The sequence below is a fragment of the Magnolia sinica genome, chromosome 9 (genome assembly GCF_029962835.1).
Source record: "Magnolia sinica isolate HGM2019 chromosome 9, MsV1, whole genome shotgun sequence".
Lineage (NCBI taxonomy): Eukaryota > Viridiplantae > Streptophyta > Magnoliopsida > Magnoliales > Magnoliaceae > Magnolia > Magnolia sinica.
The window spans coordinates 6,481,448-6,499,050 of record NC_080581.1 but is presented as its reverse complement, the minus strand read 5'-3'; the positions used below and the strand labels follow the sequence as shown (position 1 = coordinate 6,499,050).

The 17,603-nt window shown below is 39.2% G+C and overlaps 1 protein-coding gene across 3 annotated transcripts; it reads left to right on the top strand.

The window, feature by feature from the left end:
• Positions 1-1,046: 1,046 nt before the first annotated feature.
• Positions 1,047-16,581, top strand: LOC131256769 (serine/threonine-protein phosphatase 2A 65 kDa regulatory subunit A beta isoform). 3 transcript variants are annotated; one of them, XM_058257809.1, is made up of 14 exons: positions 1,069-1,185; positions 1,294-1,535; positions 3,688-4,110; positions 7,328-7,574; positions 8,066-8,178; positions 8,862-8,941; positions 10,053-10,194; positions 10,347-10,427; positions 11,006-11,110; positions 13,806-13,988; positions 14,756-14,848; positions 15,485-15,624; positions 15,738-15,804; positions 16,219-16,581. In XM_058257809.1, exons 3-14 carry the CDS (start codon positions 3,718-3,720, stop codon positions 16,336-16,338), a joined length of 1,764 nt encoding a protein of 587 aa, XP_058113792.1. In that variant the 5' UTR covers positions 1,069-1,185; positions 1,294-1,535; positions 3,688-3,717; the 3' UTR covers positions 16,339-16,581. The 3 variants fall into 3 exon arrangements, with proteins under 3 accessions (XP_058113791.1, XP_058113793.1, XP_058113792.1); XM_058257808.1 differs by lacking the exon at positions 1,294-1,535 and having other exon boundaries at positions 1,047-1,185; XM_058257810.1 differs by lacking the exons at positions 1,294-1,535; positions 13,806-13,988 and having other exon boundaries at positions 1,047-1,185.
• Positions 16,582-17,603: the final 1,022 nt, after the last annotated feature.

The following is a 17,603-nucleotide window of genomic DNA, read 5'->3' as shown; positions in this document are numbered from 1 at the left end:
ATACCGTCAGCTCATTTTTTTCGTACCATTTTAAATTATTAGCTTAAAAATAAAAAGATCCAAGGCTCAAGTAAACCACACCATGAGCATTAAATTCCTACCGTTGAAAATTTGTTGGGTTCACGGAAGTTTTGGATCAAGATCATATTTGTTTTTTGACTTCATCCAGGTGTGTATGAGCATGTGACCATATAAACATGTTGGATAGCAAATAAACAACACGGTGGGCATTAAAATGGTTTCAGAGGTGGTCATCCTTATCACCGCTGATTCCTGTGGTGTGGTCGACTTGAATGTTGGATTAGCTTTATATTTGGGTTAATGATCTAAAATAATATAGAAAAATGGATGTACGGTGTGGATAAAATCCATACATAACGGTGGCCCCTCAGAGCCTCCGCCTGTACCGAGTTCCGAACAGGCGGGGTTGTACCTAATCCACGCCCCTGAGTAGCTCCATCTACCACGGTCCACCATACGAACCGTCGTGATTAACGAGGAGGCGAGTCCCACATGCATAGTTCCTCTTTCTGCAGTATTGGCCATTGACGATGTGGAGCCCGCCGGATGAACGGTTCTGATATGCCCCATGCATATAGGTTCCACCGAACTACAGTTTTGGGTACTCCTTCGAGTTGCATACAATTTTCTCGGAAAGGGTATGGAGCTTTCTTCCAGACGTGTTAGTAGAAACGCGGGTCCCATGCGACCATATCTACTATTGAATACAAAGAAAGTACAAATTTCATTGATGTAACTTAATCCAAACCGTCCAAATATATGGACCCATTGTTAGAGGGGGTCACATAGAAAGTTACACTCATAATACGATAATCTCTTTTAAAGGTCCACATTCGGAAATGAAATATCATAAATCAAAGTCTAGGATCATCCATAAGTATTATACCAGATAGTTATTTTATACAACTTAGATCAACTTGAACGAACGGTTTAGAATAGGTTATATGTTTGCTACGTGTAAAATAACATGGTACACGTGTATGGATCTTCATGCTCCGTCAGTCCACCAATGCTATTCTCTTTCCGAAAGAAAGCAGGGAGGCAACTGTGCTCCCTCCTCCTTTCCTGTCTCTCGATCGCAACTCCATTTCTTCGGAGAGAGAGAGAGTAAAAAGAAAATAAAATAGAAGTCAGGGTGCTTTCTGCAAATATCCGCATTATCAGGTACGAATTCCTTTCCCTCAATCTCTATTTAAATCTTTCTGATTTCGAACCCTAGAAAATTCTCCTCACATTTCCATCTTCTCATCCATCTCCCTTCCAAAACCCTAGATTTCGTTCGAGTTTCTTCTCCCCATATCTCCACAATTCGGATCCGTAACAAACCTCCCGTCGGTTTTGAATCCGGAGCGATTGCTTCGGATTCATCCCTGCGCGATCTTTACAACGATCCGATCTAGATCTTTTGTTAATGCATGATTTCGGCGAATTCCATTTTCGTGGATGAATTTCCGGTAAATGAAGGGTCTTTGAATTCTTCCGTGTATTGCTGCCGCTGAGGGATTGTTTATCAGGTTCTTGTTTCGATTTTCACATCTTTTTTCTAGATCTTTTCAATTTTTGTCTCTGTTTTTCTTGAATTTCGTGTTGGTTAATTACAACTTGCGGATGCGTTTTCTGTAATTGCGCTTCAAATTATGCAAATATGGTTCTTAACAGCATTTATTTGGTAGTTATTTCGGGTTACTTGTGATTGTTGCTTTGGTTATACGTAGGCTGCGTTTGGATGCACTACTGAATCGGATTGCAATAATCACTAGCTAGGCAATGACCAAATTGTTATTACCTTAGAATTCGTACTGAGGAAGTAGCCTACTAGCCTTCAGGTTGCATTAACATTTCCTTCAAGCCCAAAGTAAAATCAAGTAATTGGTACTTTCTGCCTGGTCCCTCAACATGAACTAATTATTGCAATTGAATTCAATAGTGTATCCAAATGCGGATGTAGTTGCATTGTTGTTGGAGGGGTTTCATTAAATATGGCCGTTTTCGGCTTTTGTTACAAGAGTTATATGATATGCAGGCAGCGCATGACGTTTTATACGCAGGCACTCAGAAATTGTACATGTGTCATCCATTAACTCAAGTTAAACCAACTAAATTGTGAAATCCACTGTTGCGAACTCACCATCCCAAATCAGATTGTTGAACAACCAAACCTTTGATTCATGTACACTTGTTTGTTAAAATAGAATCTTTGGATATTTTTCATTTCTAACTTGACAATAAAATGTCCAAAAATGTCCACCAATCTGATAGTCAGATTATCAAATAGGCATAAGTTTTGGTTTATGAAACATCTAAACTGTGACCCATAATTCAAACAGTTTCATTTGCTCTCGTTGTATATGCCACTATGCAAATTTGAAGTAATTTATAAGTTCTTCTGTTTCATCCATCACACTCTGCCAGAGTTTTGAAGTTTTTCTCTTTTTTACAACACTTTCCAAAAGATTAATTAATTAATTTCTTAAGGTAGGTATCGCTGAATCTTCCCACACTTTTTTTCTTTTTTGGCTAATGGTATCAGGGTTTTTGCCGGTGCTCTCAGTTAGAATTGAGATCATAATGTTTTGTACTCGTGAATTGATCGTGTTTGTCAGGTTAGGGAAAATTCATTTTTGTGTGCTCTTTAGCCTTTGCTAATTGGGTTTGTTTCAGTTCTGATTTGGTTTGCATGTTTTTCTGGTGCAATTTCTGTTCAATTGGTGATCTAAATGTTCTATGCTTCTCTGGAGACTTCTAGACTCTTCTTCTGTGTAGAAGTTGCTTTTAAAATGCCTAATTCTATGAGGAACATGGTGTGTCATAAAAGCCATTACGGGGCCGTAAAGGCCGTTACGTAAAGGTGACGGTGGTAACCATTACACGTTACGGGATCATAACGGCTATAACAACCGTTATGGAAAAAATGATCTGTAATTGTTGTTAACAGCACGTTACATCCGCTATAAAGGCCATAATAGCCCCGTAATGGTCTATTACAAGACATATACATGTTTTTCATACTTTTTAATTAACATTACGGGACAGATATAGGTTTTTCGGGGATTTTTTCAATACATAAAAAATAAGAAAGAGAGACCATAATGGCCGTTAGGGGACCGTAACAGCCGTTATGGCCAGTATCATAAAGGTAATTGTGGTGGCCGTTACGGCCACCTTTACCGTTATAGAACACCTTGATGAGGAAAGACCTCGCCCTGTGATACCGTGGGCCCACATCTTGCATTTACTATAGGGTGGAACAGAGAAAGTTCCCTTTGGTGATTTAACCCAAAAGAAGCAAAAGTGCTGTCAAGCTTTTGGTGGAGAGACATAAACACCTCCAAGACCCTTGCAGCCAATCCTTCCCTACAATCTCAAATTCTGAATTGTCTGGCTTCCAGAACTATCTAGGTTGTCGCAGGCCAGGGGCCATGGAATTCAGGCCAGTAAATAAGCAGGAAGCTGTTTACCAATACTACTTTCTTTTCTTTATAGGACTCTACTTGTGGAAGGAAAGCTTTATGCAATTGCCTGCCTTGTTCTTTATTGGCGTTTCTTTTGTCTTGGATTTCTCATGAGATTGTTTATAGCGGCTCATTTTAATCTATGTTGCTTATTTGGGTCAAGGTTGACAATTTATGTTTTTTTTTTTTTAATTTTTTATTCCTTTCTGTGCAGCTGTCAGAAACTTGGAATTTGAGAAATTTAATGGCTATGATTGATGAGCCACTGTATCCAATTGCAATTTTAATAGATGAACTGAAGAATGAAGACATTCAGCTGCGGTTGAACTCCATCCGCAGGCTTTCGACCATTGCACGGGCTCTTGGTGAGGAGAGAACCAGAAAAGAATTGATTCCTTTTCTTAGTGAAAACAATGACGATGATGACGAGGTACTTCTTGCAATGGCTGAAGAATTGGGTGTATTTATTCCATATGTTGGGGGTGTGGAACATGCCCATGTTCTGCTTCCTCCGTTGGAAACTCTATGCACTGTAGAGGAAACTTGTGTAAGGGACAAAGCTGTGGAATCGTTGTGTAGAATTGGGGCTCAGATGAAGGAAAGTGATTTAGTAGACTGGTTTATCCCTCTGGTCAAGGTAATACTTCAACATTTCTCACTTATGGCCTTAGAGTTGCTTTTCCTTAATGGTTGATCAATTCTTTTCTTCGCCCCCATCTTCTGGAGGGGTTTGTTTAGATTCTTAAACACACTGATTTCTCTAAGGATATTGAGTCCTTGACCCGTTTAGTAGTTCATGTATTTGTTTTGCAAACCTGCTAACATGTTGTTTTGTTCACAACAAGTCTGAGACATCTGAGCAGTGGAACCTTTTTCATCAGTCACATGATCTTGCCCTTTAAAGTTTAAACTGTAGAACAGAGGAAATGTAACATAGTTTGTGGTATTTGACATGTTATAGTTTGCTGGATCCAATGTTACTTCAATCGCCAACTTGCTTATGTTTTCCATTCTGAATTATGCAGACTGGATTATGGCTCATTTGCAATCCAGATTGCTGTTTTTACTAACCCAAAATTATGGTTCTGTGCTCTTGATGTTGATTAAGTTGTCATGTAGATTTATATTGGAATGTAGAGATTTATGCAGTAGCATGCATGTCATATTTACTATGATCTACATTAACAAAATTCATCATATCATATATAAAACTGTGTTGCATGTGCCAAATATATGTATTGTAGTGACCTACATGATCCTACACCTAGCGTACCACCTATTAGAGGAAGCAGTGTACCATGTACAACCCATTCACATACTGTGTATGGTGTGCTAGATCTAATTGTGATCCTAGAAACCTTGGTTGGATTGTAGGTATTAGCTTATAGAAACATGAAGTTCCATTTATATTGTATCATACAGTTCTCCATTTCTGTCTGTGATTTTTCTTGAAAGGTCTGGCGTTGACACCTTCATTACTGGTGACCTTACTATGAGAACTGCTGAGAGGTGGAGGCAAGCATATATACATGTTCTAAATGATACCTTTTAAAATTTTTTTAAAAAAAATAAAAAATAAAAAATCTAAGCACGAGTATAGAAAATGACTTTACTCGCATATTTTAGTGTATGCCATTTGGAGTGCTTCCATTTTAACTACAAAAGTATCAACCTTATTCTCTTTTGAAAGATGATGCAATATTATTAAAGGCAAAAGCCAAAAAAGGAAAAACAAAAGAAACCAGAAAAAGAAAAAAGAAAAACCTAAAAACTAAAAACTAAAATACAAGGGGTGCAGCCCCCCACCCAACCAGCACTGGATACAAGCTAAGGAGCCCATTCTATAATAAACAAGCTAACCTGATTACAAACCCCAATCTCAAAGCCCCTCAGATTATGGAAACAATGGTTGTTACGTTTGAGCCAAATGAACTACAAAAGGGGAAGCAGGGCCAACCTTCCATCTAGCAGTCCAAATAGAACCACCTCCTCCAGAATACCAAGAGTGAAATAGGCCTTCAATTGAACTAGGCGCAACCCAACACATGTTCGCAGATCTAAGGATACCTGACTACACTTCCAAGGAGAAAGAACAATGAATGAAGAGGTGGTCAACGGATTCCTCAACTCCTAAACAGAGAAGGCAGGCATTGGGCACCTCCATAGATCTTTTACACAGGTTAATCAACTGGGAGAATCTTATTCCTTCCAGTCAGCCATGCAAATGGCGCAATTATTGGAGGAGCCCCATAGGACCAGAGAAAAGTGGCGTCACTCTAGGAGCTAGAAGATACAGGTCGTGAATGCACTTAGAAAGAACTCATCCTGCTGAACCGCCAAGGAGTCCTTTACCCCCAGAGCAAGTGAAAACCCCTATAAATGAGATAAAAGACTCACTAGATCAAGAAATTCAGAATACTAGCAACTAAAATATCTGCTATTAGGCAAAGATGGGTGAGGGTAGGGAAGGACTTGTGAAGTGGGGAATCACCACACCACGTGTCATCCCAAAACCTAACCCTAGATCCATCCCCAATAGCAAAACACAGGCCTTCAACAATAGACAGGGCAACCTAAGCTACCGATTTCCACAGGAAAGAGGCACTATACAGAGACGAATCTTTGATCCACCAACCCCTGGGAGAGGAGCCATATTTGGCAGCAATGATTCACCTCTAGAGGCTAGACTCCTCTACCCTGAAAAGTCACACCCATTTGCCCAATAGAGTAGAATTGATTGCATTAAGGCGCTTGATCCCAACTCCCCCTTTACTCATAGGATGACAAACTTCTTTCCAGTTAAATGAAACTTCCTAGAGGAGGAATCACCTTGCCAAAGAAAATCCCTCCTAAGCTTGTTGATCCTGGACAAGACCGACTTCCGACACTGAAAAAGAGACAAGAAGTAGATTGGGGGACAGTGAGCTTTGATGAGAGTGATCCTCTTATCCATGGAGAGCAGCTTCCTTTTCCACAGGGACAGCTTTATCTCCAATCTCTTAACTATGCAAAGCTGGCTTTCCCAAGCATAAAGGAAGACCTAAGTAAGAGGATGGAAATGACCCGGATCGACAGCCAAAGGTTTCAGCAAGCGGGACTAACCTCCTCCCGAGGGATATTAATACCCAAAATTTCACTCTTATCTACACTAATTTTAAGACCAGATATCTCCTTGAACCAAAGGATGGCAATCCTTAAGTTGGACAACATGAGCTCAGACGCCTGGTAGAATAATAGTGTATCATTTGCAAACTGAATATGGTTAATCTCCTGCGAGATATCAACCTCATTCTTTCTTTTTATAGCTTGATAACACTGAGAACAAGGAAAGAAAATGATTGTTTTTCTTTCTCTGTCTCGGGTTGCTGCAGTCAAAGCCCATGTTCAATCTCCCTTCCTCAAAGGCAGTCAGTTGGGTTAATCAATCTTAAATTTGATGGCTTCACAGGGGTGGGGATGGGGGCCTTACTCATCTGCAATTCTGGTAAATTTCTGCTGTTCCTCTGATCATAGTGGGAAATTGACCCGACATTATTAATTGGGGAGAGAGGAGAACAGAGCTTGTTCATAGCAATGTGGTTCCTTTTGATCACTAAAAAAAATGTGGCTCCTTTTAAGAAAAAGAAAGGTGATTTCCTGTTCTCTCTAAATGAACAGGAGCTAAACGATGCATTTTGAGTTTTTTTTGGTTGTTCCATCTTGTATACGGCAGGATGCCCATCTACTCCACTTCATTTAAGTAATTACCCTGTCACTGCATTGCTGACTTTCCTACCTTGATTTCTTGTATCGGGTACCTTTCCATTTTCAATCAATTCTTCATCTCTTTACAAGCTACAAATTTGTACTTTCAGAGACTAGCAGCTGGTGAATGGTTTACTGCTCGAGTTTCCTCTTGTGGACTGTTTCATATTGCTTACCCAAGTGCACCAGAGCTGTTGAAGGCAGAACTACGTTCTATTTACAGTCAGTTGTGTCAAGATGATATGCCAATGGTGAGAAGATCTGCTGCATCAAACTTAGGAAAGTTTGCTGCTACGGTCGAACCTAACCATTTGAAGACTGATATCATGTCGATATTTGAGGATCTGACACAAGATGGTATGGATTCTTATAATGTTTGTTGGAGCTTGCAAATACTTCTGATTTATTTTACTCTCTGTAATCAGTTAATATGCTGGTTTTTTTTTTTTTTTTTTTCTTCCAGTAATTTGACTGTATTGTTGTGAAGTTTTATTGAATACTCGCTGAAAATGCTATCTGATTAGTGCTGATCATGACTTCTTCCAATGATGAATGTTATCTGCTTCATATTTTTAGAAGTGTATCTAGTCTTAAATGTTAGTGGACATATTTTATTTGCATTTTTTGTTCTTCGAGCAAATTAATTTTGACTGGAGAAAGGAAAAGAACAGAACAAAGAATGAAAGGAAGGGGGGAAAAAAAGAAAAAAAATTCTGGCCTTTTCAACTCGGTGATTTTTATTCTGTTTTTGCATGCCATCCTGCTTGTACCTTTCGTTGTTGACTTTCTTTCTTTGCATGCGTTATCTGGCTGCTAGCAGCATGACTATCCAATTTGCTGCATTTCAGATCAAGATTCTGTGCGATTGTTGGCTGTTGAGGGTTGTGCAGCACTTGGGAAACTGTTGGAACCGCAGGACTGTGTAGCACACATCCTTCCTGTCATAGTCAACTTCTCTCAGGTATGCCCATTAGGGATGCAGATGCCTCTTATATTTCTAATGGTGGTTTGGCTTATGCATTTTTGGTTGTTCCTCTTTTCTAGTGTCTACTTGCTTGCATAAGCATCTATAAGAACTTAAAATATTACTATATGTTTAGAAAAATAAAGGAATTAGCTTCTTCATGTGTATTTATATTTAACAACAATATAGGAATTAGCTTGTTCAGTGATTTACACTAGAAAGTTGGAATATCTAGAGTCAAAGTTGGCAGAAACTACTACCATTACAGATACAATTGAGTTAACTGTGGTTCGATGGAATCATGATGATGGTAGTTGGTACAACCAAGAAAGAGTTGGAGCAGGAGGGCCATACTAAGTAGAAGATTCCTGTTGCTAAGGTTTTTAAATGATCAGGTTGACTCTTACAAGTCAATCTGAGGATTTTGCAAACAGCAGAAGTATACTTTGGTGCTATGTGTCACATGTAATTTCCATGTTTTCTGCAATATACCATTGCTGAATAGTGTCTGTCTGAGGTAGGCTTATGATGAATGGGTTTTTACTGTTCAATGAAAAGTTTTAATTTAATTTATTAGCTCTTTACTGTGTGTATTTAGGATCTTGAACATCTTTGGACTCTGATCAAGGATTTTGTTGAATACTCTAAAAGTCTACGTCTGTTGTCATTTTCTTGAGTAGGATAAGTCTTGGCGTGTACGCTACATGGTTGCAAATCAATTGTACGAGCTATGTGAAGCTGTTGGCCCTGAGCCCACCAGGTACTTCTGCCCCAGTTCCATTGATTGCTGAACACTTTCCTTCCATGTATAGCCACTTGATCATCTCTCTCTCGCTTCTTGTTAAATGACAAAATTTTTAATATCAAAGAAATTCACAAGATAAGGGCAGAGATTGCCTAATACATTAAGGTTTAGAATACCCTTCTTCAACAAGAGAATCCATGGTTTCATTATCCTCTCAAGGCATACGTAAAGGACACAACCCTATCTTTAGTGAGATTCCATATCTCATCAACAGTGTTCCCAATTCTTTGAGGGTCTGCATTCTTCCTACGTGCCACTCTAACATGCAAGGCGAATTCCCTTTAACTAGTAGCTTTCATAAAAGTGTTAGACCAACAAGAAGAGCATTTGCTTCCTCATTTTAATATATATATATATTATCAATGGGGTCGGAGAACTCCTACTTAACCACACCTCTATAGTCATGTGTCGTACCTCCAGTGCTGGGCAGACCCAGGTTGGTAAACAAACTCCTATTGAAGTAAGTTCTAGGAATTCCATCAGCGATGGCAATGGTTCCTTAATCATATTTGTTACCGGTCCTTTCATTCCCTTGCATTGTTTCTCCTCTAGTTGAAGTATTCAACAATCACTTAGAGAAAGATCAAGTCTTTCTTGAATCTTTTTTTATAATTTTCAATCATTTTAAATTTTGGTTGAGTTCAAAAAAATCTTAACCCAAACGCAAAACCCCCACCCCACCCATACACACTTCTAAAATGTGCCTAGAGAGACGGGGATTGATTGCCTCTCATAAACATGTTCAGATGTCCATGCGTTCGAAAATCTGAACTGTTCATCCAATTTGGCATCATGGAAAACCTATTATGCTGAAATTTCAGGGCCAATGGACACCTGACTGGGTCACATTCGTAAGTTCAAATCCAGCCATTGGTATGATTCCAACAGGTGCTGACATCATTGTTAGTGCCTGTCAGAGAAAATGATTTAGAACTCATTGTCGGTGGCACCCAAACATGCCTGAAATTTCATATGCTAAATGGTAAATTAAAATTTGTGATTATTTGCTGGCATTCTCTTTGTATGAATGTTTTGTTGATGTCAATTAATTGGCTTATTGTTTAAGGGCTGACTTGGTGCCTGCATATGTACGTCTACTTCGAGATAACGAGGCCGAAGTACGTATAGCTGCTGCAGGAAAAGTGACAAAATTTTGCCGGATCTTGAATCCACAACTTGCAATTCAACACATTCTTCCCTGTGTGAAGGTATGCATACTTTGGGGGCAGCTTTTCATTAATTTCCTTGTTTCTATTTTTCAGGTTTCTTCCCCAGGACACAGGTGGTGCTTTATACTTATGATTTTAATTAGTTGCTCACATCATTGTCATTAATTAACGTAAGATGTCACCTTTTGCAGGAATTGTCATCAGATTCTTCGCAGCATGTTCGCTCTGCTTTAGCTTCAGTGATAATGGGAATGGCACCTGTCTTAGGAAAGGTAATAATGCCATTGCAAGTGTACGGTAGTTATTCTAGTAATCAATTGCTACGTATAGTGGTGTATTTGTGTGTAAGTTGTAATGTTAAAAATGTGAACAAAGAGGCTACTATTTTGTTAAGGGCCACTAAGAATTAAGATTCAAGTGAAAACCATTTGGATTCTAAATGGAATGTTCATTCATTACTTTATGTGGGTTATCCAGCTTAGTGCCGGCACTCACTATTACAGATGTGTTTGAGTCACACCTATGAATGCTCAAGTATTCCCTGTGCCTACCTGCAGCTTACCTACTCCAGAAAAGGTCATCAACTTTCTATTTCAAGGAATGTGTTTGTGGATCATATATTCTTGTTCCTGTTGTAAAATGTAATTACAAAACATAAATTCTTCTTATTTTGGAAAATCTCCATTTAAATGACTCCCTGTGTTGGTTTAGTCAAGCCAAAGCGCCAATAGAAACACATTATTAATTTTTTGAAAGATCGGATAGAAGCACATATAAGCAATTAATAAGAAACATATTTTTCCTGCCTTTTTGGTATGGTCGAGCTAAGTGTTATTTGGTGGTTATGCAGGATGCAACGATTGAACAACTTCTTCCCATTTTTCTTTCCCTTCTTAAAGATGAATTCCCTGATGTCCGGCTCAATATCATTAGCAAGCTTGATCAAGTGAATCAGGTTTGCAGTTTCTTTATCACTCATCTAAGTCTTAACTCCTGGTTTTAATGATTATATTTGTTGACGATAACTGCAAGCAGTGTTGCACTCTTATTGGTATTATTTCATTATTAGTTTATTTTGTCAACTTTTTGCTGTTGTCGTGTTTTCCTGGCTAGCATCACTTGTTTTGCTCATCAATCCATCATGGTGTTTGAGTCTCCAAGCTGTATGGCCAGTCTCTTTTGTGGCTTTGATATTTGTCAGTGAATCAGCCCTCAATTAAGGGCTAGCTGTGCAATCTGTGTGTCAGTCTGGGTAACTGTTGTGGTTTTGATATTTGTCAGTGAATCAGTCCTCAATTAAGGGCTAGCTGTGCAATCTGTGTGTCAGTCTGGGAAACTGTTGAACAAGTCACTAAAATGGTTAATAGGAAAGAGAAGTATATGGAGAACTAGATTAAAGATGGCTGTTCAATTATGAGAATGATTTCTTCCATTGGCATTGGGATAAGCTGGCTCAGTTAGTTGGGATAAGGTTTAGTTGATGATAATGATGATGGTTTCTTCTAATTGGCAATTGCCAATTGCCAATTACTTCTCTTGATTGGACCATTCGAGATGGGCCATTATCTCCCAGCATTGTCATTAGGAGGCTCCCATATCCATCAAGTGGGAAGGCTTTGGCTGATAAGGTGGAAAATCAACGTGTCCATTGTAATAATGATCTTTTTGAAATGGGGTCATATTTTGGTTGTATTAGCTTGGTTTTCCCTTTTGTGGGCCTTTATTTATTTATTTTAATGCTAGTTTTCTCAACAGCTTTTCTTCCTGATCCATGTAGAAAGCTACGCACAGTTGCCTTATGAGGCGTGCAAACTTTAATTCCTTAACCTAGCTGGTTTTGAAATAAAGTAATTACAGCTAGGCTCTAAATTTCAGCCAATGGCCATCCTGAGCATATTAAAAAATATAGTAATACCAAATGCATCCTAGGATATTTTATGCATCTATAGCATTTAAGCTTGTGTCTTAAGACAAAGGTTACTTTATGTGATTGTCGTGTACCACTCAAACTGAAAGGGAAATTTTATAGGTTGACTATAAGACAGCCATGCTTTATGGGACAGAATGTTAGGCAATTAAGGAACAACATGTTCATGGGACCAGTGTAGCTGAAAACAATAATGTTGAGATGGATGAGCGACAAGACGAGGAAGGATTGAATTATAAATGAATGCATTGGAGGGAACTTAGTAGTAGCACCAATAGGTAATAAGAGGAGGGAAAGTAGACTTGGTTTAGTCATGTACAATGGAGACCAAGAAATTTACCTGTTAGAAGTGTGTTGGTAAAAGTTGAAGGCTCCAAAAGGGCAAAGGTAAGGTACGAAAGGATGTGGATAGAGGCATTAAGAAAAGACTTGATGACCTATGGTCTAACTGAAGGTATAGCCCTTGATAGAGTGGAAAGGTGGAATAGGATTCATGTAGCTGACCCCAAGTAATTGGGATAAGGCTTAGATGATGACGATGATGATTTCTTTTGGCTCCTGATGTTTATGCAGTGTTTTCAAAAGCTAAACTTAACAAAGAGCTCAACCTTCAAGGAGTTCATAAAAACACACTTTTGGATCTTTACTCCATCTGGTAGTAATGCAGTAATTGCTCTGATAGCAACACTCCAGCCAGCCAGCCCCAAGCCTAAATAATGGAGGGTTTACGTCAGGCAGGAGCTAATCAGTAAACCTATAACAAACAAATCATTGGAATAGATGACCATATATTGCTGGGACAATGTGATGATGATGTTGATGACCCTTTGCAAAGCATGCAACTTCAAAATTATTATGTCTTTTCACGTTGCACTCGAATTGTTTTTTTCTTTTTCCTTTTTTATTTAACTAACTTGAATGATGTGTTTATAAATTATTAATTGTCGTCAAGCTCTTTGAAAAGAATTTCTCAAAATTCATTTTTGAAAGAATTTAGAGAAGTGCCCTTTGACATTATGAAACTCAGTAGGTATCTTGGTCGTTGCATAGTGAAATGATCTTCTTTTTTTTTCTAAATAATTTAAAGGATATCTCTTAGGTGGTCAAAGTACGCTTTGAATGAGTTTCACAAAAATGCTATGATTCGGCAAATAATTCAAATTTCAACACAATCCAACTTGTGTTTTGAGATCAAATGGACTTCATGTTCCAAGAGGTTTTTTGTTAAATCCAAGACATAATAGGGAATTCCTCAAGCCAGTTGGTCTCAATTCGGTGTAAAGGAGGAGGGTAGATATTAGGTGTATTAGCCAAACATACAACTTATGCCAAGCAATCATGATTGGCAAAACAAATATCCATATGGCTAATCCTAATAGTCCGGACACAGCTATAATGATGATGGTGGCAGTGGTGGAGAAGGCTATAGGAGCTTTGGAAGGTGGTCTCCCGTTTGGAGTTCTTTTTGTTGGCCCAAGTCTCCTAGCATGTCTATTGGTGCCAAGATGCCAAGCGTATGCTATAGTGCAGTAATTGCTGCCTCCCTATACCAGCAACTGAGGTCATACTCCAGTCAGTGTTTTGCGGCATGAGTTGGTTGCTAACACTTGGTTATATAGCCATCACCAACACTGACAAACTCAGAAATTGTTCCAATGATAAGATTGTTACTTCTTAATGTCTTTCTTTTTCATAGCATGTTGATATTCAATTTTGCTTGCAGGTAATTGGCATCGATTTATTGTCCCAATCATTGTTACCAGCCATTGTTGAACTTGCAGAAGATAGACATTGGAGGGTTCGGCTAGCGATAATCGAGTACATTCCTCTATTGGCAAGTCAGTTGGGTGTGGGATTTTTTGATGATAAGCTTGGTGCTCTTTGCATGCAGTGGTTGGAGGATAAGGTTTATCACATTCCTTATTGTTGCTTCCTATATGGCTAATTTATGAAAATAGTTTTAGATTTGATTTTTGTAGGAGTAGGCCTGCCAATGGGCCTGTTCTGGGCCTGGATTTTGAACTGGTCGAGTTAGGCCTTCGGACTGGCCCTATTCAAAAATTTGATTTTTCAGGGCCTGAGCCCGGCTCATTACCAGCCTTATGTAGGAGGTAGCTGTGGAAGAGCTTTGTTGCTGATTTGTGCATGTATCAGCCCTTTGTCATGATTTTCTCTTTGGGGTTCTTTTATCACCTTCTGATTGTGGTCACAGAGTCAAAGAGGAAATAGCAGACTTATCCAAAGACAATATCAGCAATCACTGAATTGAACAAGTATTCTAGGCTACCAACAGCCAAGGTTTAAAATGGTCCAAAACCGACATATACTGGTATTGTCCATAAATGATGCTATGGCTGTATCGGCCTGAAACAGGGCGATATGGGGCCATACCAGTGGTGAACAATGTGATACCAGATACACTGATTTTAAACCTCGGCGACAGCACAATGAATAACATAAGGAGCATCTTGCTGGTTGGCCTAGTGTTCTAGTCCGGCATTAGCTCAGATCTCTTTGAAATATGATTGTACATATCCTTGTCCTTTTTCTTTTTTTCTTTTTTTCTTTTTTGTGTGTGTGTGTCTCTTCGATCTCCCTGTCATTTCTCATACCTAGTTATAAGTGATGAAGAAGATAAATAATTAGTGCCTAACTACACGGAATATGTTTCAGGTTTACTCAATTCGTGATGCAGCTGCTAATAACTTGAAGCGTCTTGCGGAGGAATTTGGCCCGGATTGGGCAATGCAGCATATAGTTCCGCAGGTTTGTTTTTATGCTTTATGGACTATAAATGGCTACCAGGCTCCACTTATCTAACTTCCCTCTGCACATTAATAGCTTACAATCTTTCTTTTCGTTGCTATCATTTGCACATGGTTTTCTAGCCTATGCTTTTCCTTTTTCTTTTCTTTTCTTTTTTAATAATGAAGTTACTGTTGAGGAAGACGTACATTCTCACTTCCGGCAGGATAGGTTGCCCCTAAGTAGAAATTCAGAGCCCAGCCCCATATTAGGAACTCTTTAGCAATTAGCAGCTCGGTATTTCCACTTTATTGAACTAACTATCACAATATGACAGTGCATCCAAATGTAGTCGAGTTGTACACTCCCCGAGAATATTTGGTTTAGGGTTCGTTTAGTTGTGACAAGTATCATGAGATTTCTTGATTAACCAGTCCAATTTGGTGCAAAATGTCATGAAATTTCATGATATTTGGTATGTCCAAACACATTCATATGGAGGTAGAAGATTTGTGTTATGGAATAAAATATTGAAATATATAGATTTAAAGGCCATAAGCTGTATATTGAAAAATAGATTTTCATTTGTTGTTGATTTATCTGGAACCTATTTTCTGGACATTCTCTAATGAATTGAATCGGTGCTGCTTATGATAGGTGTTGAGCATGATTAGCAACCCGCACTATTTGTATCGGATGACCATTCTACATGCAATTTCTCTCCTTGCCCCAGTCATGGGCTCAGAAATCACATGCCAGAAGCTATTGCCCGTGGTCATCACTGCTTCAAAGGATAGGTAATGCAGCAACATCTGACGTGTGCTTGATCCAAACGGTGGAATGTTTTCCTTTTCATTTGGTTGCTTGGACTCATCCTAAGTTTCTAAACCACCAATCCCTCATTTTGTAGGGTGCCCAATATCAAGTTCAATGTTGCAAAGGTGTTGCAGTCCCTCATTCCCATACTTGACCAATCTGTAAGTAGGAATATTAATGGGTCCCAGACATGGCTATCATGATTGTGCTTCCCAGACGTTTGAAGCTGCATGCACGGAGAACATCCATGGTGATGTTGGCCACCATATAGACAGGTTATAGGCCACAAAAAAAGAAAAAGAAAAAAGGGATTGGACTACTTCAATCTTTGATCACTGTGAGAACGTTGTTCCATTCCTCTTTTAGGCCACTGCTCAAAGGGCTACCAACAGCCCAATATCTGCTCCTTTTGGCATAATGCCAATGGAGATGTTGGTCCACCAAATTGATGGCCCCAACGCCTTATGAAGGCACCATGTGTACAGTAGAAATGTCTCAGCTTGTGCACATCATTCTGGCATTCCTGTATTAATTTGGCTAAATTTTGAGCCATTGGACTGTTTTTTATGGTGCAGGTGGTGGAGCAGACAATCCGTCCCTGCTTGGTTGAGCTTAGCGAGGATCCAGACGTGGACGTGAGGTTTTTTGCTAACCAAGCCCTTCAGTCAAGTGATCAGGTCATGATGTCCAGCTAGAGACACTGTTCTTTTTTATTTTATTTTATTTTTTTCTTGTACTTTTTGACAGAAGTTTTGATCTGCTGCTAGGTTCTGTAGCTATATATATGTTTTGACTTGGAACTGTAACCTGTGGACTAGAACTTCTCTGGACTGATTGTCCTGACCTCGCATCGTTTTTATCCCAATCTGCTTCCCTGGTTTCTGTTGACGATACCCTATCTGATTCATAAATGCAAAGTTCATGAACTCTCAGATTCATTGATTGGTTTTCCGTGGGTGGTCGCCTTAGTAGATAAAGAGCTCAATACACGACTCTGCTGGTTCTGTGGCCAATGTGAACTGACCGGAAGGCCTGTGGACGGTATCCTTTCCTGTCACGTTAGTAGATAAAGAGCCCAATACACAGCTCTGCTGGTTCTGTGACCAATGAGGACTGATTGATAGGGCCTGTGGACAGTATCCTTTTGCGGAGGGAATACACCAGGCTTGCTTGTGAGAGGAGGAATCACATGATATGCAGCCCTACTGTTATTGCACCATATTTTCAGGTCGTCAATTCCAACTAACATGGTCCCTGGCTACGTAATCTAGAATGTTGTTCTGTTTTCAGCCTACTCCAACTGCGGGCAGACCATGCCCGTAAAATCTGCCCACGGAAGATCCCAGCCTTGGGACTTATTCGGTTGAATGAGGACTGTTGTGGTATTTCTCATGTTAACTGTCTATTGGTAGGTCATGGATCCGAAGGCGTAGATTGCCCCACTTAAACAGGCCTCCCATTAGTGGGCCTGATGAAAAGTGTTTTATGTTTAAAAGAATCATATCTAGTATACCATATTATGTTCTTCTTTCTTTTCAATTTCCTGAACCAAATACCCATTCAACCACTTTTTTCCTACAGTCACCGTGGACTCACATCACATCATCATACGATGTTTGGCTTCCAAGAACTGGGCACTTTGATCCAGACCATTGGTCTGATTGGCCCATTGAGGATCCCAGATCAAGGTGCTTGTGTAGACAAGAACTATGGCACATAGAAGGAATTTATAATCATTACATTTTTATATCTACTATTTTTGCCCTAATTATTGCAGCCCAATGTAGGTGATGTCACCACACCATAATAAGAATAAATAAACATTATTCATTTTCAGCCATTTACCATTTTAATTGGAAAACATACACAACCTTGGATGATTTTTTCTTTTTGCTTGTATATAAGTTGGCTTGCACCAGAGACCTTCACTTTTTGATCATTTTACCATTTGTCTTTTGAA

Excerpts from the sequence above, each read along its gene's own strand:
- LOC131256769 (XM_058257808.1), top strand. The coding sequence starts at position 3,718 with ATGGCTATGATTGATGAGCCACTGTATCCAATTGCAATTTTAATAGAT. Across the intron at positions 8,942-10,052 it reads GTTGGCCCTGAGCCCACCAG|GGCTGACTTGGTGCCTGCAT; the intron begins GTACTTCTGCCC and ends TTATTGTTTAAG. Across the intron at positions 15,805-16,218 it reads TTCCCATACTTGACCAATCT|GTGGTGGAGCAGACAATCCG; the intron begins GTAAGTAGGAAT and ends TTTATGGTGCAG.